The sequence below is a fragment of the Aplidium turbinatum genome, chromosome 6, assembly GCF_918807975.1.
Source record: "Aplidium turbinatum chromosome 6, kaAplTurb1.1, whole genome shotgun sequence".
Lineage (NCBI taxonomy): Eukaryota > Metazoa > Chordata > Ascidiacea > Aplousobranchia > Polyclinidae > Aplidium > Aplidium turbinatum.
Window position 1 is genome coordinate 460,320 of NC_137477.1, and position 27,056 is coordinate 487,375.

General features: G+C 37.3%; 1 protein-coding gene across 1 annotated transcript; it reads right to left on the bottom strand.

The window, feature by feature from the left end:
• On the bottom strand, positions 1–25,841 carry LOC145771727 (uncharacterized). The gene is made up of 10 exons (XM_082583454.1): positions 25,766–25,841; positions 23,713–23,804; positions 22,995–23,139; positions 18,413–18,511; positions 15,292–16,611; positions 14,759–14,854; positions 12,165–12,233; positions 1,842–2,107; positions 1,412–1,600; positions 1–87 (listed from the first exon to the last, which is right to left on the bottom strand). The coding sequence occupies exons 1-10, from the start codon at positions 25,839–25,841 to the stop codon at positions 1–3; spliced, it is 2,439 nt and encodes an 812-aa protein (XP_082439580.1).
• Between the last annotated feature and the right edge of the window lie 1,215 nt (positions 25,842–27,056).

The following is a 27,056-nucleotide window of genomic DNA, read 5'->3' on the forward strand; positions in this document are numbered from 1 at the left end:
TCAACTATCAGAGCCATCAGTGGAATCCTTGTGGGCGATGTAAATAGGATTGTGATCATCACCGTAGCCAATCGCGATCTTCAACTTCTGTAAAAGACAAAGCGAATAATTGAATTAAAGAAGTTTCTTGGTTGGTTTGGTTCAATGTAACTGTGACACAAATAATTCACGTTGATTTAATGTTTATTGACGTAGAATCAACAATAAAATAACAAACCTTGGTGATTGTAGACCAGTGCTCTTCAACCGGTGTGCACGGTGCACCCTAGGGTGCACCAAAATATGCATGGGGTGCATCAGTACGAAAAGGTATACACGGGTGCATCACAAACTTGTCACACTAAACAGATAATTTTTACAAAAACTTTCTGTGAGCAAAAATGAACCATTAATATGGCTCTCCAGAGGCAAAGTTCTTAGCCGTATCTTTCTGCTTAGAGAAGAATTGGGAGTTTTTTTTAACAGAGGAACATAACCAACAAGCTAGCAAATTTCGTGACAATTTTTGGTTGGCAAAAGTTGCGTATATGGCTTCCATTTTTGAACACCTCAATAAACTAAATCTGAATTTGCAGGGGAAGAAAGGGGATATTTTTGAGAGCATGTCCAAAGTCAATGCTATAAAGAAAAAACTACCACTGTGGCAGAACCGAGTTGCATCATACAATTTCTCTAATTTACCGCTTTTCCACGACTTCATGGAAGAACATGGAAGCAATTGTCAAGAGCAACTGTTGCCACTTATTCATGCCCATCTTAATTTGTTGCAAGAAAACTTTGAGAAATATTTCAATGCTGAACAGAATGCCACACTTAATGCCAGTTCTTGGATATTACAACCTTTCATTTATGACGGGCCTACTACAGAAATTGAAGATTTGATTGATCTCAAATCGGATTTTGGTATGAAAGTATTATTTAAAGAGACACCATACACTGACTTTTGGGTGCACCTGTAAATGTGCCAGAATACAGAAGCATAGCAGAAAGGGCAATTTCCGTACTTATTCAAATGCCAACAACGTATTTATGCGAAAGCGGCTTTTCTTGTTTGTGTGAAATCAAATCTCGAAAGAGAAATTCAATCACACACATCGATCCATTGATGAGGGGAGCAATTGAAAAAGATATCATACCTCGGTTTGAGTTGTTAGTTAATAATGTGCAACAACAAAACAGTCATTAAATAATGATTTTTTATATCGCTTTTACCTCAGTTTACCTTTTAAGTAAACAGGGTGCATGAGTTCGTCACAACAACTTTAAGGGTTCACCAAACCAAAAAAGGTTGAAGAGCACTGTTGTAGACTACCATAGGCTAGCTAGGCTACATCACCAGAAGCACATTATTTCTGAGGTTAGAGTTTGATAGATGTTACGTTAGATAACGTTGATACAACGTAACTCTTACTTTCTTGTTTGACTGATCCAGGGCTCTCTGCAACTTGGATCGTTCTTTATTGTTCGGACTTCTCCCCATCCACTCCCAACGACCATTACGAAGGGATTCTATCATCACAACTTCCTCCTCAACCTTATCAAATACCTCGATGACATCATCGACACGTAGGTGATTGTCTTGGAGAATCAACTGAACAATCTAAACACAAATGAATTAGGATGCAACAATCTAACACAAACAATTTATTTATGTTGTGACTTTTTGTTCATTTATTTTATGTTTACAAGAATTGTTAGAAAATTATTAAAATTGGAAACTCGAACTTACTTTGTGAAACTTGTTGAAACTGAGACGTTAAAACAACGTAATGCGACGTTGAATCAACGTAACAACTGACCATGAATCAATGTGTTGGTTATAAAAGTTAAACATGACTTACAGATCCAGGCATTGATTTGATCGCCTCCTTCCATGAACGGAATTGATTGGAATTCATTTTGCATCCGAACAGATTAAGAATTCCAAGTCGCGTCAGCATCGACTTGATGAATGACGTCACCGCATGGAAGTCATTCTGAGTGTCGGAGGTTCTCATCCCTATCCTCCCTCCATCAAAATCACATCCTGCTGTGACTGTCACTTCCAAGTCGTTGCCTTCCCGCAGAATCTTGCTGATGGCGATGATGGAGCGATAATCATTTTGATCTAACAATGCAGGAATGACATCAATCAATATTAACTCGGCTAACCAGGTTGTAGTCTAAAACCACAGTTTGGTTCTAACCATAAAATAAACAAACATTGAACACAAGTTGTTTACTAAAGAACAAAACATTAATTCATTTATATCGCAAACAAAAATATAAACAAATTATTTTGAACAAAACTTTCGGGTTTGAGTCAAAGTTCTAATTTGAAAATAACCTGAGTAGACTTTTGTTAGCTGGTCACAAAATCACACGTTTTGTCTTCAACGGCTTCGAAGTTTTATCAAATTAGGACAAAATACTTGGGCTAGCTTTGCAAGTGGAAACTAAACTTTTGTTAAAACATTAAACTAACCAGAGCTGCAAATTATAATAAAATTTGATTTCTTTTTCGATAAATCTTCGAAGCAATTTTAGAACTTGATCATAAAAATTTTCCAATCAGTCATTTCTTGCTGCAGCTCAATCCAAGCTGATGCTTTCTTCAAACTCAGAAGACACGGATAGAAACAAACTTTGAAACATTTGTCTGATGAAACCAAGCGGAATGATGACAGAATCAGTAGTGGTATTATAAGTAGTAGCATAAAAATGCGAAACGAAGACTGCCAATACCGAACCTCGACCCGGAACGCTCAGCACAAGAACCCACGAGAACCGCTCTTTTCAGAGTGCGGCAGTTCCACTGTCGACAAGTAGGCCTACTGTCATCCCACCATCTTACAGCTGAACAATGAAGGTATCACATCCAGCAAGATTGATGTGATCGAGCAGCTCGCTGATAAGAACTGAGCTCTTGTCATCCTCTTCCAGGGGACCCACTGCACTTCTGCAGACAAGCTAGCAATTCCACACTACACACTAGCTCGCCCGTGATTTTGATAGACCTAATATCCGCCATTTTGTCAAAAATGACTTTTTGCATTTTTCTACGTTTAAAGACTTCATGCATCTCCTGACAAAAAATTGTGCTCCAATGTAGTATGGTTTACGAGATAATTGGTGTGTAAAACCTAACATATTCCAATCTGTTTAAGAATAATTTTCTAAAACCTAACATATTCGTCTATCCAAACAAGTAACAGGAAATTGTCACGTGACCGGCAAAATTTCAGCAGAGTAGCCCAGGCTACTTCGCATCTTACATCTCTTAGAGTTGCGTGAAGCGGATTTAAAAGCATTCGATAAAGTAGATTGGGTTGAAATGTTGTTAAGCACTAGGCTCCACTAGGTAAGCCTGATTAGCCTATGCATCTTAAAAATGTTCTTCCGAGCACTCCAGCTTTTCATTAAATGCCGTATCATTTAGGCTACGTCTCGCCGAACAGTTTGACTTTTCGTAGCCTACCGGTACTGGTGAACTGATGGCTTAGTTGACTTTGCGGTAGCCTACACTAAATAGCTTAGCTTGCATAAGTTTATTAAGATTTTAAAGCAGAGGCCCGGGAGTACGCTACCCAGTGTGTTTGGTCATTTCTAATCAACCGTACCAGATGCTGTGTAGCCAATGTAGTACGGTAGCCTTAAATAAATGCATGGTAATTAAGTAGGCTACCAACAACTGATTTTAAATCGGCGATAGCAGGCTTCTCTGATATCAGCAAAGTTATCTACAGATTACAATGACGAAATGATACACAGTTCTGGGAGAAATTCAAAGGCATACTTTAGGTTTGATTTAGGCTTGTATTGTGGACTATTGTTATTTTAAGTAGGCCTACCGGTAACCTACGCTTAGGCTCTACACACCTGCTTTACTTCATTTTTGCTGTGTAGGCTCTTTCAAATCGACCTCTCTGAACTAAACTAAAAGGACAGGCTTTGGTTTCTTAAAGAAAATTTAAACTGTTTCCTACAAAATTTGATTTACCTGAGCCGTATTGAAGTTTGGTTTGCTGTTCTATTTATCTTTTGTTAGCATGTCAGTGTAATTTTTATCTTGTTTTCACACACCATAGGCTTCAAACAGCTTTTGCCTCGGATTTATGACCCAGAAAGCTTGGAAAACACTAAGTCCTATTTTGAATATTACCAAGCCAAAGCATGGGAGTGAGCAGTGATAACAATTGTCTATATGTCTTTACTCAGTATCATATAAACTGTCCTTTGCCCTTACGGCTCAATCAGGGTCGGATTTAGATGATGGGGGGCCCGGGGCACTTTTAGACCGGGGAGGCCCCCGTGCAATAATTTTTTTCGCGCCTACGGCGTTAGGGGTTAGAAGTACATCAACAGCGACGGAGAATGCCTGGCTGCTTGGGCTGCGAACAACAACCTCGCCCTCCTTTACAACATAAAAAGTCCAGCCAGCTTCTGGTCCGGACGCTGACCTGGCCTTTGCAAGCATAGATACAGACAGCTCTCTTCCTGACAGAAGTGTGCTAGAAAAGTTCCCACGTTCCCAACACCAACCTTCGCTTATCACTGCCCCTAAGCTTGTCTCTCCCATCCCAAGTGCCCCAGTGAAGCTATGGAACTTCAGAAAGGCCAATTGGAATCGCTACAGCCTCATAACCAATCAAAACGCGGCGAAACTACCATCACCTTCTACCGCCAACGTGGATGAGGCTTACCAAGACTTTTACGGTACTATCAAATCCGCAGCTAAACAGGCTATCCCTCGCGGCCGCCGAAAGAACTACACGCCGTGCTGGGATTCAGAGTGCGAAACTCTATACCGCTCTTATATTCGTGCCTCACCAGATGCTGCCTCTATCTCAGCCGCAACAAGACTGCTTGATCGGCTAGACTCACGGAGGCTAGAGCGATGGAAAAACACCGTCAACACAATCGAATTTACACACTCTAGCCGGATAGCATGGAGTACTGTCAACAACCTTACAGGCCGTTCAGAACGCCCTTCCCGCCAATGCCCCGATACTGCCAATAAGATCGCATCAGGACTAGTGAAAAATGGGACCTACAAAATAGGCGACCGCAAGTTCCCCAAACTTGGAAAGGGGGAAACGTCTGATCTCTGGAAAATCCCAACACCAGACAAGGAAAGTATTTCTTGTGAATTTACATCGGATGAGTTCTCCGTTGCCCTACAATCAACTAAGACCCGTAAGGCTCCTGGTCCTGATAACATCTGCCCCGAATTTGTACTCCATGCTGGCACCGCCATGAAGTCTTGGCTGCGCAAAATCCTGTCTTCCTGCTTATGCCAACTCAAGATCCCCAAAATTTGGAGACGTGCCAAAGTGGTCGCAATCCCTAAGCTTCATAAGCCACAAGAGGATCCGAAAAGCTATCGACCTATATCTCTTCTCTGAATCCCTTTTAAAATCTTCGAACGTCTTATCTACACTCGAGTCGAACCAATTGCAGACCCACACTTGCCCCGGGAGCGAGCTGGTTTTCGACATGGAAGATCTACTGTAGACCAAGTCACTCTCATGACTCAAGACATCGAAGACTGCTTTGAGGCAAAGAAGAAGGCTGGTGCTGTGTTTCTTGATCTCACAGCCGCATACGACACCGTATGGCACCAAGGCCTCACCTGCAAACTGCTCCGCCTGCTCCCGGACAGGCACATGGTCTGCATGATCATGGAGCTCGTTTACAACAAAAGCTTTACTCTCACCACCGGAAGTGGTACACCAAGCAGGCTACGACGCCTTAAGAATGGCGTCCCTCAGGGATCTGTCCTGGCCCCCCTTCTGTTTAACATCCACTCCCACGACTTACCAAACACGGTATCCGCAAACTACGCATATGCCGATGATTTGGCCATTATACACTTGTCGAATCAATGGGAAACATTAGAAGGGATTCTAAACCAGGACATGTCGACACTTTCGGCATAGGCTACCTCCAGAGATGGAGACTGAAGCTCAGCGAAACCAAAACAGTGACGACAACCTTCCACTTAAACAACCGGGAAGCGAAGCGTGAGCTCAAGATCAACACCAATGGAAAAACCAAAGAACCAAGAGCTGCTGGGTGACCTGCTGCTAGAGTGTGCTCTAAGATGGCTGTCAAGCCAGGTAGGCTCTCGCGTCTTTCAGCTTTGAGATGTTGTTTCATCACAGAAAAGAACTATCCCGAGCACAAATGCTTTGTCAGTCCGAGGATAAAGATTCAAAACCAACCAACCACTCGGGATCCTCTGTAGATTATAGATCAGGTCTTTTTGGTCGAATCAAGGCGAGGTCAACCTGAATTTTCATAAGTTAAAATTCTTCCTGACCTGGTGCAGAGCAAGTTTGCATTTGTCAATAAACTGAAACTGCATTTACAAAATGGAGATTTGTCACATTTTATCACTCTGCTAAAAACCAGTGAGAAAATCACTAACATCGCCTTGAATAAGCAAAGTGTTAGATAGCTTATGCAACACTGCTTGAAACCCCCCAAGAACCTTTGTGCTAAAGTTTCATGATCTACAACAAAAAACCAAAGTTTCCTTCTTCATCGTTATTCTATAACGGACTATTTAAAAACGCTGCTGGTCTCAGATGAAGCTACAGCTGAATTGGACATGACTGATCTTTGTGAGGAAGATTAACTGAAACCTGTTTTAAGAGAAGGGACAATCGAGTTTTTAATAAATGTGCCAATTAAAAATACCCCAATGCTACTAGCTGCACTTGAGTTACTGTCAGCGTTAGGTCAACAAACATCAGTGAGTCAGCTTTCTACCTAAAACACATGACATCAAACCATCGAAATATTCTTGTCAACCAATTGTTTCGATTGACAACAAATGATTTGAAGAAGATTGTTCAAGGCAAAGATTACCAATGACCCACTAAGTATGGTAACACGCATAAAACTAAATGGCTTGTAAATTCCTGTCATTTCCATGTAGTTAGGGCAATACAGGGTGATTGAAAAGTAACTCCCTATTTTAAAATAAATACAATTTATTCAAATGCTATATCATGTTTCTCAATTTTTGTGTATATATTACTTAATGTATGGCAATTTAATTTATGTTCTTGTTTTCCTTTCAGATTTGTTTAAATATTGTTCAATTTCAATCTTTTCAAATTTATTTTATTTCAAAACCCTACAAAAATGGCTGGACGTCTTACTCTACAGGAACGTTGGCTTGGCTTGAATGTTGGCTTGGTTTAGAGATTGGCCCAACCTCTTTAAAAATATTCTATGGGGTGATGAAGCTGTATTCCACATAGGTGGATTTGTGAACCGTCATAACTGCCACTACTGGGCGGAAGAAGATCCTCGTGTTACCTGTGAAAAAATGCAAAATCGACCCAAAGTAACGGTATGGTGTGGAATGACTTTTGATAGGATTGTGGGTCCTTTCATTCTTCGCGATACCATGAATGCCGAAAGGTACCTCGCTATGTTGAAAGATGAAATTTGGCCAATTATCAGTGCTTGGGAAAATATTGAAGATTTGATTTTCATACAAGATGGAGCTCCTCCACACTTTGCTATTGTTGTTCGTGAATGGCTAAATGCTCAATTTCCTGGAAGATGGATAGGTCGTCGCGGTTCACACGAATGGCCGGCCAGAAGTCCTGACTTAACACCCTGCGACTTTTTTCTCTGGGGTTGGCTGAAAGAGGAAGTCTACTCAACCAAACCAAGAAATTTGGAAGAACTTGAAGGGCGAATACGAGAAGTTATGATTTCCATCCCGCAAGAGTTTCTTGCGAAATCAGTTGATGCGATTCCTGGTCGACTTGAGAAGCTGGTGGCAAACAAAGGCGCCCATATCGAATTTTAAATAAAAGCCCATGCATTATACTTCCTTCTCATATTCATTAATTGTAGAAATTATATTTTAAAAATAAATTATAGTTTTTTTAAAATAGGGAGTTACTTTTCAATCCCCCTGTATATGGTTTGACCCCAAAAAAATTGCAACAAAAGGTTTTTCAACTGATTTGATTAGTATTGGGTGTCAGTATTGACATATTCAAAATCTTAAGCGATCCAAATTCCGGAAAGTGGTTATTTTCAAGATGGCTTCCAAGATGGCCGCCAAACCATTAAAATAACAGTAAATTAACCATAACTCGGTCATCATATGACCAAAACATGTATTTTTGGTGTCTATATCTAGATTTTTATACCCTGTGAAGTCAATGAGACCATTATCATAATTGTTGAATTATCTGATAGCCTACATGTTCAATATGGCAATCCAAGATGGCCGCCAAACCATTAAAATAACAGTAAATTGACCATAACTCGGTCATCATATGACCAAAACATGTAGTTTTGGTGTCTATGTCTAGGTTTTTATACTCTGTGAAGTTAATGAGACCATTTTCAGAATTGGTAGGCTAAATTATCTGATTGCTTGTAAATTCAATATGGAAATCCAAGATGGCCGCCACACCAATAAAATAACAGTAAATTGACCATAACTCGGTCATCATATGACCAAAACATGTAGTTTTGGTGTCTATATCTAGGTTTTTATACCCTGTGAAGTCAATGAGATTATTCTCAGAATTGTTGAATTATCTGATAGCCAATAAATTCAATATGGCAATCCAAGACGGCTGCCAAAACACTTATAAATGAACAATAACAATGTGTTGGTTATTAAAAAAACCGTTAAATTTCTATAGCCTACATACCTATTTGGGTAAACTAAGCAGGCATAAAGAGTTTACAATGTGGTCATGTAGACTCTTGACATAATTAGCGTAAAGAAAGCACATGGATCAAGTATTATTAAAACTCATCGTTGTCACTCTCGATTTCATCGTCTGTAATTATGTGATTGTTGTATGGGTTGACACATGAACCAGTTTGGCATGGTCCACATCCAGCATGGCATGGTAGGCCATATCTCCGGCAACTGCAGTGAGGTGGACACGTTTCGCAATTGCAGTGTATCATATTCAGTAGGCTGTCCGGGGCAGCTTTCATGTCCGTCATGATTGGAGCCATCTGATTATTGTCTACTTTCCATCCCCAGTCTAGAGCATCCATACCATCATCAGTACCCATCCAGACCATAATCTGGTAGTAAACTCTGAGGCAGTGGAATTTGGTAGAGGATGATGTAGGTGGCAAACGTTCAGGGTGAACAAAGCACTTGGCTGTTGTAATTTTTTTGACCAATGCATTGTAGCGCAGTATTTCCAGGTCACTACTGCCATCGTTGCCAAACACAACGGTCATAGCTTTGTTTCCAAGATCCTTAATGATGTGGTCTGTCTGATTTGGGAGAATAAAGCAATTTGCACATTCTTTGATTATATTGGTTGACCTTTCACTAGTTTCTTGAAAGCCGTCTTCTTCCCGATACCAAATGCCTTTGACGTTGAATCACAACCGGTGAATGCATGAATGAAGAGGAACTGTGACCATATGTCTGGTCCGATGATTGCTTTCAGTTTGTTGATGTCGTGTATCTTGATTGCGTAAGCTTTGTCGGAGCGGAAGTAAAGGTCTTTTATGTCTGGAGAAGTGTCAGCATAGTGTAGTAACAATATTAAAAGGTCCGTGTCTTCACCAATTAAAGTCGTACTATGTCGATGAGAGCTGTCCACTGCCGTCTTGACGATATCAACATCTGCATCACCTGGTGCGTTGATCACATTGCAGCTTCTATTCCTCAGTTGAGCAGAAATTAGAGAAATTAATCCTTTCTTTTTGGAAGCTCGAGGCAAGAACTGCTCCTTCTTTCCAATGAACTCGGTGTCTGCAGTAAAGTGAACAACCGGGTGGACGTTCATGCCGCGTCTTTGATGGGTATTGTCTTTGATAGACGGACCACCATATCCATCAAAGACCACCGTTGCTAAGCCATAATGACGAATGGTAAAATCTTCATACGACTGTGCAATAGACCCATAACTGTCTCCAGCTTTCCAATGCACTCGATGCAACAAGGACCCTCCATCAAGGACGTAGTGATCGGTTTTCGAGGCAGATTCTTTCACTATTTCATAATCGCCTGACGTCACACTGCTGGCATGTTCTGTGATGGCGGTAGCTATTTGAGGCTTATCGGCTTCTCGGAAAATATGTCTAGCTTCAAACAAGGCGGGTGGTTATGTACTGAGCTCGTGCTTCATCACTTCCTGCATGAAGAGATCACCTGTTTGGGATACGACGATGAATCTCTGAAACAACAAGGCGGGATCGATGGTGCGATCTGGGGCAATTGGCACGCATGACGAATGTCCAAGGGTTTTAGCCTTATCCTTACGCTTGAAAGAATACATGCGCATGCGGCTCCGGAGCCGCAGGTGGTCGACTGCTACGCCAAGTATGTAGGCCGCAGTCACAGACAGACAAATGTCATTTAGACGTTGCATTAACGCCGGCCATGCTATGCCAACGTTTAAATAGATGATGAAGGACGCTAATTAATTCTCATTCCACACGATGACATAAGTTGTTTTTAAAGGAGTAAAAGTTAAAGATAGCATTTCTGAAACAAAGAAAACACAAATTCTGGCGCCGTTTCATGAGTCAGGCCTTTGTAGACTAATTTCTAGCTTAAAAACTGACAGCAAACTATTATTAAACCTGCTTTTGCAATGAATAAAAGGTCGCTAAAATGCAATTGTTTTTGTAAGATCCGGTGGACCAACTAACTGTGGAAAGAGAGAGATAAATTTAAGTACCGTACACGAATTTATAAGCTATCAGATAATTCAATAATTCTGAAAATGGTCTCACTGACTTCACAGGGTATAAAAACCTGGATATAGACACCAAAACTACATGTTTTGTTCATATGATGACCGAGTTATGGTCAATTTACTGTTATTTTATTGGTTTGGCGGCCATCTTGGATTGCCATATTGAATTTATAAGCAATCAGATAATTCAACAATTCTGAGAATGGTTTCATTGACTTCACAGGGTATAAAAACTTAGATATAGACACCAAAACTACATGTTGTGATGATATGATGACCGAGTTATGATCAATTTACTGTTATTTTAATGGTTTGGCGGCCATCTTGGATTGCTATATTGAATTTATAAGCAATCAGATAATTCAACAATTCTGAGAATGGTTTCATTGACTTCACAGGGTATAAAAACTTAGATATAGACACCAAAATTACATGTTTTGGTCATATGATGACCGAGTTATGGTCAATTTACTGTTATTTTAATGGTTTGGCGGCCATCTTGGAAGCCATCTTGAAAATAACACTTTCCGGAAGTTGGATCGCTTAAGATTTTGAATATGTCAATACTGACACCCAATACTAATCAAATCAGTTGAAAAACCTTTTGTTGCAATTTTTTTGGGGTAAGGGTACAAAATATCATATATTGCCCTAACTAATGTTTGTGTGTAATATTTACAATAAATCCAGCTTTGAAAACGTAGACAATATGTTTGAGTGAGGAAGAGACGTGGCGATATTAGTGTGTGTCCATGTGTAGGTTCTGATGCGAGTGTAGCTCTTTGAGGTTTGCAAAGTAAAAAAATGAGCTCTTGGCCATTAACTGGCTGGCCACACCTGGGCTATCTTGTAGAAAAATCTTGTTAATCTGCAGGATCACTTCAACTCAACATGGTCTTACTCTCCCAATGAATTGGGTTTGGTAGCCCGAATGTTACCTAAAAGAAGACGCTTTTTCCACTTTTTCTGTATATCTAACTTATTATGCTTTTGAAAATTGAATGAGGCTGTTCACCAGGCATTAAATTAAATGATATGAGATGTTCTACTGGTGCAAATTAAGCTAAACTATCACAAGATGTATACAGTGACAATCTGCTTTTATTCCGACGTTTCGTCAATCAGACACGACTGACTTCTACATCTGATGTTTGTTGGTTGAACCTTTTCTTCCGAATCTGGTTGAATTTATTCACTTGGTAATTTACAGTTTATGATTGCTTTAACTTGAATTTCAAATACTTTTTAAAAATAAAACCACTCAAAAAAACATTGCAATATTGAGTTTCAGTACCCTATTTATACGGTAGGCTAGAAAACCACTTTAACTGGTCCAGATATTTACCAGATCGGATATAGATTTGACCAGATCTGGACCAGATAAAGTGGTTCTCTGGGAGGTTACCTCAAAACAAGTAAAATATTTTTAGCATAAAAAACTTTGTTGAACAGGTAAAAACATTTACTTACCATTCGCAACTTCTCGAGTTTTCTTATGCAGCTCTGAAATAAATACTTTCTGTTTTTGCAACTTTTTACCTGAAAGAAATTACATTCTCATGAAAATTATGACTTTCAACCGTCACATTTGTGGATTTACAGCAGGAGTCGGGAACACATGGCCCACGAGCCATATAAGGCTCTTTTGATGACGACATGTAGCTCGCAGGTAGATCCTTTTAAAGATGCCTTTTATAGTTCAAAACGCAAAAGTTTTATCCTAACTTTCCACCACTATTTAAAGCAGAAAATACGATCAGAATGCACCAGATTAAATGTAGTTTTTGACTATCGTCTAGACCAGGGGTCCGCAAATAGTGGGTTGCGACTAAAATTTGGGCCGCGACACCATCTACTCCGTGTCGCCTCACAGTTTAAACTTACTATAAATATAACTTGTTTGATAAAAATAAATTGATAATAACAATAAAATGACAATAATACTCTTTGATGTGATAAGTTTTATATAATCTTGTATCCTACAAGAAAATTTATACTGTCAATGGTAGTAATAGTCCCCGCTTATTAAGCCCAATTTGGTCCGTTTGGGAATTCCTGATTGTATAGGAGTGGCAGAGAATCGTTCCCCACTTGACAGGCCCACCCGCTTAATCGGTCCAAAATCGTCATGTTCCGATGTGGGCTTAATAATCGGAGAGAACCGTATTAAAATTGATATTAAATTGCAAAATATTTTGTGCAAAATTATATGCTTACGAAAAGTTTGGGTTGCGAAGATTTAGAACGATTGTTTGTTTGGGTCACGTCAACAAGTATTTGCGGACCCCTGGGCCTAGACCAGCAGTTCTCAACTTTTGTTTTGACGGGTCCATTCTGGTGGTTTTAAAGCGGTTGCGGACACCTGAAATTCTTTATCTGAAATCTTTATCGCGTCTTCTGACGGAAATAAACGTTCCACAAGTTTCGATTGATGAGTTGACAAAGTGATGTCATGAGTTACATGTTGGTACACAAGATCAAAATCCAGTAAATTTTATGCTGATTAAATGTTTTTCTATAAATTTTATCAAAAATTAATAAAATTTTGCGACCATTACAATGTGTCGAAATTTAATACAATTTTTCAACCTTTAGAAAGAATTTCTCCCTTTTTCATTTGTAATCAATGTTTTTTTGTAACCACAGCAACGTCAAAAGTATGGATGTTAATAAGCTGCTGACGAACGTTTGCATTTCTAGATTAAGCATTGATGAACAATCTGCTGTCTCAAACGAATTAAGTTGAACATTATACAGCCTGTAAAAAGATTTAACTCTTTTGAACCATAGAGAAATAAAACATAGTAACCTTAGCGAGTTTAACATACTTTATTGCACACAAAAAATATAACATAATTAAAAATACTAAACCGTTTTCGACACGTACGTGTGTCCTCATTAGGAATTATATCTGCAATATACATATAATGAAACATTGTAAGATAAATTTGACTTTGCACTGTAACTGTAACGACACTCTGGACTGAAAAGCACAAATTGAACAAATGATACAAGAATGATTGCGAGTAAATTATGCGCTGGGAAATAGATCACGTGAGGTGCAGACTACAAGCATTTGACAAACAATTAGAAAACACACAAAAGAAATGATGAGCCACAGGCGAATAACTGTCGGTTGAGAGATGGATTGTTACGTTTGATTCTTAAGGCTTCCATGATCTTAGTCTGAAAACCAGATCTGCCTCGAGAGATGATTTTAAATTGGTAGATCGAGACATTGTCAGTGCATGTTAAACCCGCTAAGGTTAGCCTACCATGTTTTATTTCTCTATGGTTCAACAGAGCAAACTCTCTACCAAAGCTTTATGATTAAACTCTTTAATATGAAATCTTTTCAGACAGAAGCCAAACCTTTGTGTGATGGAAATTTCAAACGACTCACCAAGGCGTCATGACGCACAGTTGAGAATCACTGTTAAATGCACAATCTGAAAATGCTTCAAGGACACCTTCTTGGGTACCCTCGGACCCCTGGTTGAGGACTGCTGGTCTAGACTAACTGTCCCTAACGTTTTTCGATATTGGGCCAAGTTCGCCATTTTATCAGTGTCGGTGGGTAGGCTATTTCAGGTATTGAAAATGCAACACGCACAAAAGTAATCACTTCGGGCCAGACTTTGGGGACAGCTGATCTAGCGACCTAAACAACATTCCTACTTGAAGCGATTTGTGACGTCGGAAATGTTGATTGAGTTGACAATTGCGTCATTGCTGACGTAAATTCTACTGAAGGAGGTTGGTTGATTGCAGTGCTCGATTGATACGTAAAAATGGAACACGATGTTGAAAAAGCAAAACAAATAAATTTCTTGCTGTTGATATAATGCTAATGCTTATACACAAACCATTCCCCACAATGAAATACATTGCACTTGAACCAGCTGCGTGGTAGAAGCGCTCGGAAATAAAGATTGTCGGCACATATGAACGATCATCTAGCCCAGTGGTTCTCGAAGGTAATTTTACTTGAAGCAGACAAGCAAGCAAACACATTTTGTTCCTTGTCACAATATAATCACAAAATATCTAGTTGATATTCCTACTTGATGCAATTTGTGAAGACGAAGGTGTTGATGATTGCGTCAGTGCTGACGTAGATTCATCTGAAGAGAGCAGGTTACTTGCAGACCTTGATAGATCTGTAAATTAAATAAAATAGTTGTTGTTAGTGATATAACTTTTTCATAAAATGGCATAATGATCTATTTGTCAATTAGAGTTGGTTTAAGGAGGATAACTTATTGCAATGAGATTTCCCATAAAGTTTTTTGTTTGTCGTATCTAGGCTTACACCTGGTGGTTGAAGATTTAGATTAAGTGGACGGGAAGGAAAGGAAGCCAATCTTCGTGTCTACCTTCAGGCATGCCTTTAAGTGTCCTGTCAAAGACACAGCCGCATGCTCTTGAGCGGTGTCGAACAGGTGCCCTTTCAAATGTCGTTCCAGGGCTCTTTCCACTCGGCTATACAGCGGACGTTGATAAATCATATCTTAACTTATTATAATGAAAAAAGCACAATAGTATGATTAGTTGCTACTTTTGTGATGAATAGTCTGTAGATAAAATATAAATTTACCTTTGTTCATGATCGGATCCAAAAGGAGTCCGGCCGTAAATTGGACAACAACAGACCAGTGACCCTCCAGCAAGTTATTTTGAACGAATGATTTGAAATCAGGTAATGACATTTCACGACAGATGTACAAAGCACTGAAGTACTCCTGGAAAGTCTGGTGACTGAAATATAAGCGATGCTGCCCTTCCAGGAGTGCATATTCTCTGTTTGCTCCAAATAGAGTGACGACAAGATCTTGAACTTCCTGACTGGTGAGATTTTCTTTTATAAGATCGTCTGTTGTGATTAACACGGTTCCTTTTTTTGTTGCTTCATACGCGATTTTTGAAAGTTTGATGATGACATCATCAGATGTAGAAAGAGCATGTTCTGAGTTTTTAAGATTTAGTAATACAACATGAAAAATTCTGGTCATCGTGGATATATCAGCGAGTTGTGACGAACCAAGGGATGCTCTCACGTAGAGTTGAAGCATCAGAGGGTTGAGGCATATGGACTTTAAATGAGGAGTTTTCATTGTAAGTTCGTTCCAAATAATCTTGGATTGTTGTTGGTCATTGACTAGGGCATAGAATAACGTTTTCATGTTTTCAGGAGTCAGATCACGAATGAAGTAAGTGCGTCTGGGCCGGCATCTTTGAGGAATATGAAGCATAGCATGTGGTCGAGAAGTGAATATCAAGTGACAATTTTGAAGGAATTTTCCCAAACAAAGCTTGGATAAAAGTTCCCAATAGTTGAGTGGAGTATTGTAACTGGATACTTCCACATTTTCTGTCAGGTTCCAACTCACCTGATCAAATCCATCTAGAATGATGAAGCAGTTTTCCGGATTGGCTTTGATCCATTTAAAAACAGAATTTTTTTCCTCGTCATTTAAGTCGTAGTTGCAATCTCCCAGTAGAAACTCTTTTAAGGTCAATCGCGTGTTGCGGTTATTCATGTCCATAAACAGCTTCCTCAGGACAAGAGCATCTTCACTTTTAGCAAGTCGTCTTGCCAGGCGTTTCGATAGAGTTGTTTTTCCTGACCCAGGATATCCGATAACCGACACAAAACTGATCTTTCGAATATCAGAAACTATTTGATCAATTGTTACTACTCGGTCAAATCCAGATAATTCAATTCCTTGACTTGTGGGATTGTACTTGTCATCATCAGGAATGGGCTTTCCTTGGTAAAACTCAACTTGAAGCATTTCAGGATAAATTTCTGGAAAACCCTCTGAAGAAACGTCAAAGTTGGAAAGATCAACGTCATATTTGGGATGATATTGCTTACGAGTTGCTTTTTGCAGGCTTTTGAATTCTTGTGTTGAACCTTAATAAAAATTATTACATTAAGTTTAAGACGTTAAGTTTCAAAGTAGTTTTGAAATTACTTATTTGATTGGACTGTGGTGACTTGCCAGTGCCATTGAAAACATTTTTTTTTTTCGGTAATTCTTTTTGAAATGTATTCTTGAATGTTCAGTTTACGCATTTTAATGCTTAATTTCCATTTGAAATTTTATTTACTATGCCTTTAAGTTTCAAAGTAGTTTTGAATTTACTTATTTGATTGGACTTTGGTGACTTGCTTTTCAACGACCAAAATTGTTTGTAAAGATTATGTTTGGAAGTGTCGAATGGTTTTGCTGGCAACCTAACTTGTTTAGACTTTGAGTAACTTGTGTTTCAACAAAGTAAACTGACAGTCTGATAAAGAGAATGACGATCCAGGTTCAACGTTTCATTTCTTCAGCAGGGATAAGTTTCATATATTGTCAATACAATATTCAAAACTTTTGTGAAGGATTTTGTTAATTGTAAAGTAATTCTGCCAAACCACCCTGTTTCGAAACAGGACAGTTGAAAATAAAAATATTTTGTTTCCTGAGAAGGCGAAATTTTTTATATTGTTTTCGTTTCGAAATAAATTTCTTAGTGAAAATTTTCGTTTCGAATCTCAAACCATTTCGTTTCGTCCTGTGTTCGTGTAGTTTTTTCAATGGCAATGGGATAGATAAGAGCCACTTGCCAATAGTAGAGTCATTTGTTGTGCACATCTCATATATACAGTGTCTTTGGCGCTTCTCGCATTGTTTGAAAATGATAATGAGAATAATGAGAATAATGAGAATAATGAGAATAATGAGAATAATGAGAATAATGAGAATAATGAGAATAATGAGAATAATGAGAATAATGAGAATAATGAGAATAATGAGAATAATGAGAATAATGAGAATAATGAGAATAATGAGAATAATGAGAATAATGAGAATAATGAGAATAATGAGAATAATGAGAATAATGAAAATAATGAGAATAATGAGAATAATGAGAATAATGAGAATAATGAGAATAATGAGAATAATGAGAATAATGAGAATAATGAGAATAATGAGAATAATGAGAATAATGAGAATAATGAGAATAATGAGAATAATGAGAATAATGAGAATAATGAGAATAATGAGAATAATGAGAATAATGAGAATAATGAGAATAATGAGAATAATGAGAATAATGAGAATAATGAGAATAATGAGAATAATGAGAATAATGAGAATAATGAGAATAATGAGAATAATGAGAATAATGAGAATAATGAGAATAATGAGAATAATGAGAATAATGAGAATAATGAGAATAATGAGAATAATGAGAATAATGAGAATAATGAGAATAATGAGAATAATGAGAATAATGAGAATAATGAGAATAATGAGAATAATGAGAATAATGAGAATAATGAGAATAATGAGAATAATGAGAATAATGAGAATAATGAGAATAATGAGAATAATGAGAATAATGAGAATAATGAGAATAATGAGAATAATGAGAATAATGAGAATAATGAGAATAATGAGAATAATGAGAATAATGAGAATAATGAGAATAATGAGAATAATGAGAATAATGAGAATAATGAGAATAATGAGAGAAAAGTTCACATACATTACAAACCAAGTGAGATGTCGACATGCTGTGTCTATCTATTTTTTGCATAATAACTTAATATCATAATAACTTAATAACAGTTTGTAAACTTCCTATGCTCTAGTTTTTTTTTTTATTAAACTCAATGCCTCCACACTTTAACAATATTTTAATTAAATATAAACAGCACAAACCTTCATCTCCAGATGGAGCTTTACTTTGCTCTGGTAAATTGTAGATCGTTGTATGACATTGTCGGCTGTCCTGATGAGTAAGTTGCTGCTGTGCTGGTCCTGTAAGTAAACGAAATATTACTTTGACGATTAATGTTCGCGTATCGAATTTAATGACATGAGTGTAAAGTATGAAAACATCGATAGTTTGATACTGATGCCTGGAATGAAATAGGCCGCACTGCAGTGATGAAATTAAGTTTGGTTTTTAACTTTTAGCATCGCTTACAATCAAGGTAAGCTCATATCTTCCAGCAAAGGTTCACTTGAAGCTTTGTCTTTCAAAATAATCAAATTAAAAAAGCAAATGGGTCATTCTTTGTGAAATCATCCAAAACTTTTCCATTTTGTCACCATAGTCACGGATTTTTATGAAATTTTATATCGCTGTACAGCTCAGTTTTCTTAGTACTAATTAAAAAAAATGTAGTCAATATAATTATGATCCTTTGAAAATAGAGAATTTCTGTGATCAATCAAGACTGAAATTTCAACAAAAATCGAAATTGGTTTGAAAATTATTAAAACAGACGGCGTTTTCAACTTCTAAGTATGGAATTTGATCAACTTGTTGCTCATACATCTTAATTTTTGTACCGTACATATTCGAGTATATTGTAGGCCGACCTCATGTTTTTTTTCTGAAAATTGTTGACATTTTTATTCTTTCGTGTAAAAGTCGACTTGCATAATCTTGGCACTGCCATTCAGTGGTTCATCTAAGTATGGGCATTGACAGACAGTGAGGAAATTTCAATGCAGTGCAATTTAACCTGCCCCCAACCAACATTGTGTTAGCCGATGAACCACAATAACAAAACAGAAACATCACAGTTGGCTACCGGTAAATATAGTCGCCAATTATAAATAGTCACCAACTGCTATTTATGGCAATAATAAGTAAAACAGATAAATAATACTAATATTCACGATTGAATTCTTCCACCGTGAGATCAATTCTGATTCAACAGAACGAATTGTTTTGTCATCAGATACACATTACACAGGTATCTTGTAAACTGTAACGTTTACCAGTAACCTGCTCAACCATTATTGAATTGTGTGACGTTTTCGGCCCAAAAATCGAATAGCCTACTGTGAATAAATGTTGAGAACGGCAAAGCGATTGTGATGTGATGAAACAAACTGAAATCAAGTTTAATTTTTCAATCCTGATCGTAATCGTAATACCACAAGTCGTTTGTCATTAACACAAAGCGTGTTACATTGAGCAACATTGACAGACTGTTTGATCAAACTTGTGCAAACATAGAATGTCATCAGATACTGAAGCGATTAAACGCACAGCAACAAACGTAAGATAACATTGTGGAGAAGATACCTAAGAATACATCACCTCACTATGCTTCGCTACAACAAGAAGGTTGAAATGCTTTATTTTGCTCTTTATCAATGTAAAACTGCTTGAATGCAATGTAAAACATATGTGCACAGTACGTTTATAATTACAGCAAGTGCTTGCGCTCATGTCATGTCCCGGTGTTTGATTGGAGCCAGGGGTGGATACAGCAAGTAGCCTTAGAGAGAGCGATTCCAATAACACAATGGTGTGCAGCTTTATATTAATCCAACCTTGCACATTATGATGCTTTAGCAACAAGTTGATCAAATGCCACACATAGAAGTGGAAAACTCAGTCTCTTTAATAATTTTAAAACATATTTCGATTTTGTTTTAATTTCATGCTTCAGTGATCACAGAAATTAATCAAAAAAATAAATGATCAGACATTGATCAAAGTAAAAAAATTAAATGTAGAGGGGTAACCAAGTAGCTCAAAAAGTTCCCTTTTTTGGTAAAAACTGCCTAAATTTCAGATCAATTGAAGACCCCTTAAAAATTAAGATATGGAGCTAACATTGTGCACCTGCAGTTGTCTCTCCACCAGGCACCACATGAAAGGAGCAAACAATTGAAACATCAACCAAAAATGGGCCATCCCCAATGGGCACATCAAGTTACGACTTTAAAAATTTCACATAGCCTACAACAAGGAAGTCTAAGCCACTTTAAACTCAGACACTGGATTGTTTTCTAAGACAGAATTTGCAGAACAATTTTAATTAACGCAAGCCTACGTGGCAATTATTTAGGGTGCATGGATTCCGTCAATGAAACGATTAATGAAAAAATATAATATAAGATCAAACTTACTCAAACAGAAAACCTCAAAGTGAAAATACATTTATTTGCAAATTTTTAATGTTAAATTTTCGAATTTATGCTTTTAAAAATAATCTGCTGAAATCCGAGAAAGCTCACTGTTGTTAGATTTTATGTGACGACACATAGTTCATCTTGGAAAGGCCATTAAAAAAAAATAATAATAACGTTTTGAAGGAGAAACTAGTAAAAATTTGTGCTCGTGAATACCAGGAATTCATAGAATTCCCGGATGACCAATTAGACACTTTAGACCAACATTTCTTAAACTAGGGTAAATTTACCCCTGGAGGTAAATTTCCTCGTTTTGGGGGGTATATGAGCTATCAATCAAAATATCTACATCAGTTGATGGGACAGAAAAATTGTGTCAGCTGTAGATATTGGTATTGTAGATATCATTTCACCGCTTGATGGAGATAACTGGAGATGATCTCAATCAAAACTTGAAGGATGACATCATCAGCTATAATATCTTCAAAACTTGCAGGAGGAGTTTGAACAATATTTTTCCGAGATAAATACTGGCAGCATTTTGATTAAAGTAGCGAGAAATCCTTTGTTTCTTGGCAGTTGAGTGTAGCAGGAAAAATGCAACGGTTGAGAACTATGTGGCAGGAGCTAGTGGTGCGGTACTGATGAACCCAGCCTAATGGGCGAAACACGTGTCTATTGCTGAGTTCCTGCTACACTCGACTGCCGAGAAACACGTGTTTTTGGAAAAGTCTTGATGGCTAGTGTGGAGGCTACACCGGTATGGTTAGCGAAACACAATGCTCGCTGTTCTATAGTGAGTAGTCAGGTAGTGCTGACGCCAGGAAGATCGCTCCTTTTTAACAGAGAAATCCTTTTGTATGTAAACTGAAAGATGTTCCTGAAGCAAGCCAAGAAAAATTTATAGAATTAACAAACGATTCTTTTGCAAAAGATGAGTTTCACTCCTGCAACCTAGAAAAGTATTGGGTTAAAATATAAAATTGCTATCCAAGGATAGGTTAGTTCTGAATGTTCTGGTCATGTTTTCTTCAACTTACCTATGCGAATGCGACTCCTCTGCATTGCTTACTATCACATCTAAAGCACGAAACCAACTTCATGTTTAATCCGATATTTGTTGTTGTGCATTATCTACTACTTTACCAAACATTGAACTTTGACTTTGGTTGACTATCTGACAGGTGAAGGGTGAATTCCTGCCACATATTTTTTTAAATTTTAGTTTTAATCTTCCACAAAATTGGTTTAAAGCGATTTGTAGCTTGTTACCTTGCAATGAGAATGTGAATTTATGTACAAAATTTAAATTAAATAAAACTTACAGGTTTAGAAAATATATCACTAAGTTGCATTTAAAGAGAAAAAGCTTAAGAACCCTTGAAATACAGCTCAGAAATATAAAGCTTCACGTTTAAGGATTGAAATCTGTAATAATGTTTCAAATAATACGTTTTATGCACACGAAAGATTATTTTTGAAAAAATGTTTGAAAGTTCGATAATAAGCGTTGCGACCGCGCCTGTCAGTCACACATTGAACTTTGTAGCCATAGGAGGACTTGTAAATGACGTGTTTTTTTAACTATTATCTTCGTTCTGAAGTACTGCCATAAATATAGTTTTAGAATAGTTGTTTCTAAACAAGTTTTAGATTACCACTATTGTAAACAATAATTCCTCTAAATCTGGCAGCACTTTTGTATAAAATATCCTTAGCTTGTCTGGTAGTTAAACAACTCGTACTGTATTTCTATGAATCTCCGATTAATAGGCTATAGCCTATAGCAGGGCTACTCAACTAATGTTAGCAAAAGTCCATTTTGACAAGTTGAATATTTTTGCGGTCCGGTGAATATTTCATATGCAACCACGAAAATTAAACAAAATTTAGGCTACGAGCACTGAAACACTTTTTAGGTATAGTATGCTATGTGATACGACTCGGATTTTTGTCAGACACAAACAAAGAAATAAAAAAAGAAAAAATGTATTGTGCTTCTTTGTAATATAGCTGTGTGGATCGCACATCAGAGAAGACGGCAAAGCGTTGGGGGGTCTAGGGGCGAAGCCCCAAGCTCCTTGGATATTCACAAAAAATTGCTTTTCCCTAATGGAAATCTGCTTAAAAAGGCCCTATAATGTGGCAATGAGGTTATTCTTCCAGAAGCCGGAGGTCCACCTTCAGCACTCAGAAGGTCCGGATTCGGACCGTGGTCCGCCAGTTGAGTAGCCCTGGCCTATAGCAAAATAGACCCATAAAATAAAAAAATAGACATATAAAATAAAAGCAAAATAAGCAAAATAGACATATAAAATAAAAGATCTTCTTTGCAAAGCAATTGTTAGCACAAAAATCATCTTACCTGGCTCAGGGTAATTTTGATTGAGGTTGAAATTATACGTTGGATTCTGAACAACTGTTTCAGCTTTAAGTATGGTGTTTTTAGCTTGTCCGATATGAATTGATGTTTCAGAGGACAAACCACTGGCAGATGTTAGTGACAGTTCCTGAAAAGTACAAGTTTGAAAAATGAAATACAGGTGAATTATACGTTCTAAAAACCTAAAATTTTGGTTTAAGTGATTTGGCTCCGAGCTGTACCAATCAATGTTTGAAATAAGGGCAGTAGCCTAAAGCTAACTTTGAACGACTTAAGTATACTAACGCTTCAAAAATTAGTCAGTTTAAAAAAACAATAAAATTGTTTCAGTGTGTCCTAACTTATGTGAAATGTACGAATGCAATTTTTACAACGGCAAAAAGCAATTCCTTAAAACAACCACAGCGAAGCTTGAGAACGAGTCACGAAGGTAGTGTCCTTCTCTATCGTAAGAACCACTAGACTGATTGGCCACCCCTGACTGGTCTCATTACCAAAGAAACGCTGACTTTCTGCTGAATTTAGTGAACAACGGTTCGGTGGTGGTTGATGATCTCCAAGCTCCAGCTACTGCGACCGATGTTATCATTGATTATGAATTAAAAAATTTGAAAGAATAAATAAATTAAATTGAGTAAATAAATTTGAAAGTAAAATTTTTCATTTATCTTACAACGACTTGCTGTTTATATTGATTCACCTCAGCATTTCTATCCGTGTCACTTTCAGCCTCCAATCTCCTCACTTTTCTGTACTGATTTTGATCTTCCAGGTTATGACTCGCCATAGTATCTGGAAATTAGAAGAGTGTTCTCACTTAAAAAGAATGTTCAAGATATGTTGACACATCTGCAATATATATCGAGGTGGTAATAAATATGTAGGATTGCTATCAATATCGACATCACGGTGAACTGACATTGAATCAGGTTCGATGTCAATCCTTTGCGCACTGGAAGTCGACCGGGGAAATATTGAAATAGTCGACAGCGCTGTGTTTCCTCTTTGTGCTTCATTATCATAATGGGTTTATTACAATCAGGTTCTTTGTTGACGTCATTTTTTTAAAATTTGCATTTTTATTTTTTCACAACAAGCTGCTACTATAGAGCAGCGGTTCTCGACCGGGGATCCGCTTCCTTGAGTGGTCCGCGAAGCATTTTTTAGGGGTTCGTGATAGTTTCTGAATTCGCAGTATGATTGATAAGTTAAGACATTTAAACATCGACTATGATGTTTTATTTGTGCATTACAATGATTCTCAAACTGTGCGTCGCGACGCTGTGGTGCGTCGTTTAAGATTTCAAAGGACGTCGCACAAAGGTTCGGCTTCTTAACTAGAAAAATATCATAAAAAAGTTAAATCTTTTCATAAGGTTATGTATGTAAAACTTAATTATTTTAAGGCAGCAAATTGTTGATCAATGCTTGAGACATGCAAACATTAGGCAGCAGCCTATAAGCACTCACAGGTTTGCCATGGCTATGATTACAGCGAAATATTAATGAAAAATAAAAAAATTGTTTGTAAAGGTCGCAAAAATTCTATTAATTTTCGATGAAATTTATAGAAAAACATCAACTCAGCATATAGATTACTGATTATCGATCTTGTGGACCAACATACAGCTCAAAACTTTGTCAATGTCATCAATCGTCATAAGTGCGTCGCGAGTTCGGCAAACGTTGTTTGTGGAGGTCTTTTCGAAGCTTATAAAATATTTGTTTCCTTTAGGACACGCAATACCTACTAAGATTTTAAATAAACATGTTTAAGGTCCGTGACCTCGTTGAGGTCACAAAACGAGAACCGCCAAGACAAAAAGTTGAGAACCACTGCTATAGAGAAACAATTGACCGCTGCATCCAAAGCAATATGGTCCAACACAGTTTGTCGTGTGGCAAGACTGCCATGACTCAGCATAAAGATAAGCTACGTTGAGAAAAGCAAAAATGCAGAGAAGTGTTAACATGTGTGAACATTTCCAAGGGTTGTCCCCCATTTGCTGATTTGGATAAGCGCCCGACATTTTGTATGCACAAACTGCAAGGTCAAGCGGCGCTGGTTCGACTCTCGGAGTATGCGCTTGAGCAACACATTTTGATGTTTGCTCTCCATCAGAGGTGAACAGGAACAGTTTCTGGACCGATCTTACTACTTTTCACCAAATCCGGATCGGATTTGAATTTTGTTTTTTTAATAGAAACTGGATCTAGATCTTAAATTTGCATGATTTTTATTCAATTTTGAAAACAAAAACATAAATTTTAAATAAGCTTAATGGTTAAAATAAGAGGAAATGTCTTATTTGGCAAAACGATTTTCAATTTAGCCCTGATATTCATATTCAACAGAATATTGTTAAATCTCTGGTAGTATATTTATTTTAATTTTATAAACACTTTTCGATTAAAATACAAACTGCATTCAAAGATTTTTATTACATAACTGTAGTTCTGTAGATTTTTAGAACATCTCCAGCATGACCAAACGCCAAACGGTATTACCAACGACGTCCTATAAAAGACTGCACTGGTCATTTTAGATAGAGAAAATCTCAGTACGGTAACCATAAAGTTAAATTTGACATACCGTAATCACATTGGTGCTAGAATTATGGTGGTTGCAAACTTTCGTTCTCTTGTAGTAAAATGTAACAACACATTTCAAAATGTGATATTTATGTGTAAAATGTGAAAAAAATTGTGAATATCAAAATAATCTTTTTGAGGAACCTTCCAAGCAAACTTACCAGGATTGGTTGACAAGTCACCTTCACCCAACAATTCTTCATTTGGAATGACTGTTCTGGTTTGTTTGTGAGACATTTTGTATTTAGTTTAAGGAACTTGATAAAAAGAATAACTTTAAAACTTAGTAGCCTACTTGTAGTTGATGCTGCAAAACACAAATGTAACTGATTTTAATGATGCTCTCTTAAAGAAAAATATTGCAAGTTAAGCAAGATAAAGTTACTTTGCGTAAACCAACGTACAATAAACCTTTGGTTTCAATAATAGTTTGACTAACAATAAATAAATGAAATGGTTTGTTCTTGCATGGCTACCTAAAGATATGGCCTGATTTGTCACATTTTGCAGAAATTTCCAGATTTTGCCAGCCTTGGGTGCCTGTTTAAATAAATTTTTCTAAAAATTATATTTTTTCGCTTTCTTTACTGTTTTCCCCAGATGACACAAACAGGTTTTAACATCATCAAATGTTGAAAAACAAGGACAATTTGATTTCGTGGATTTTTAAGTTAGCTTGCTAATTTTTCAATAACAGTCTGATTCAGCGTTTTTCAACTTGCCTTTTCTCATTTGCTACTGCTTTCCCAAGGCAACAAAAAGCTTTTATATCATTAGGAGACAGCAATAAGTAAAAATATCTCAGAAAATTTCGGTCAAACACTAGCAGTAGCTGTAATCAAAATCTGCAAAATGTGACAAATCAGACATGATTCTTGCAGCTTACTGTTTGCAACACCCCTGATATAAGATCGTCTAACGGTGCGAGTCGCCTGATGTTACACCCGATCTTCACCTAAATGATTCTATTCGAATTGTCTGCTCCTATACCACCACCAAACTGAATGGGTTGTTCTATGTTGTAAACAATAATCAATTACGAATCAATTCTTCCGAGCATTCATTTGTTAGGACTACAGGATGTCATGATTTTACAAACTTCATTTCAGAAAATAAAGATTTACAACAATATATCCAGCTAATTACAGAAATATCTTTTACACTTTAGAACCTTTCTTCCAAACTTAATTCTATTGTGGCATTAAGTAAATTTTTTTAGAGCCATGTCTTGCATTTCATTCAGTTCCATTTCTAAAGCACACGTGCCTGTAACAAACAGTTAACAAACTGGCCAGTGGCCAGCCATAGCACGGACTAAATTAACATTGAATCAGGCCGTGATTGAATGAATTTACAAGGATATCAAAGCATGGTTTTAACTCATGCAAATGTGGCTTGCAGCTCTTCCAGCAATCGTTGACGCAAACGTGACGTCATTGCTGTTGTGAATAT

Bases quoted from the DNA above. Each gene is read 5' to 3' on its own strand.
- LOC145771727 (XM_082583454.1), bottom strand. From the start codon at position 25,841: ATGTCTCACAAACAAACCAGAACAGTCATTCCAAATGAAGAATTGTTG. The intron at 23,805-25,765 runs GTAAGTTTGCTT...TCTAATTTCCAG, and splicing joins TGACTTGTCAACCAATCCTG to ATACTATGGCGAGTCATAAC. The intron at 18,512-22,994 runs GTAAGATGATTT...GTTTACTTACAG, and splicing joins TCAAAATTACCCTGAGCCAG to GACCAGCACAGCAGCAACTT.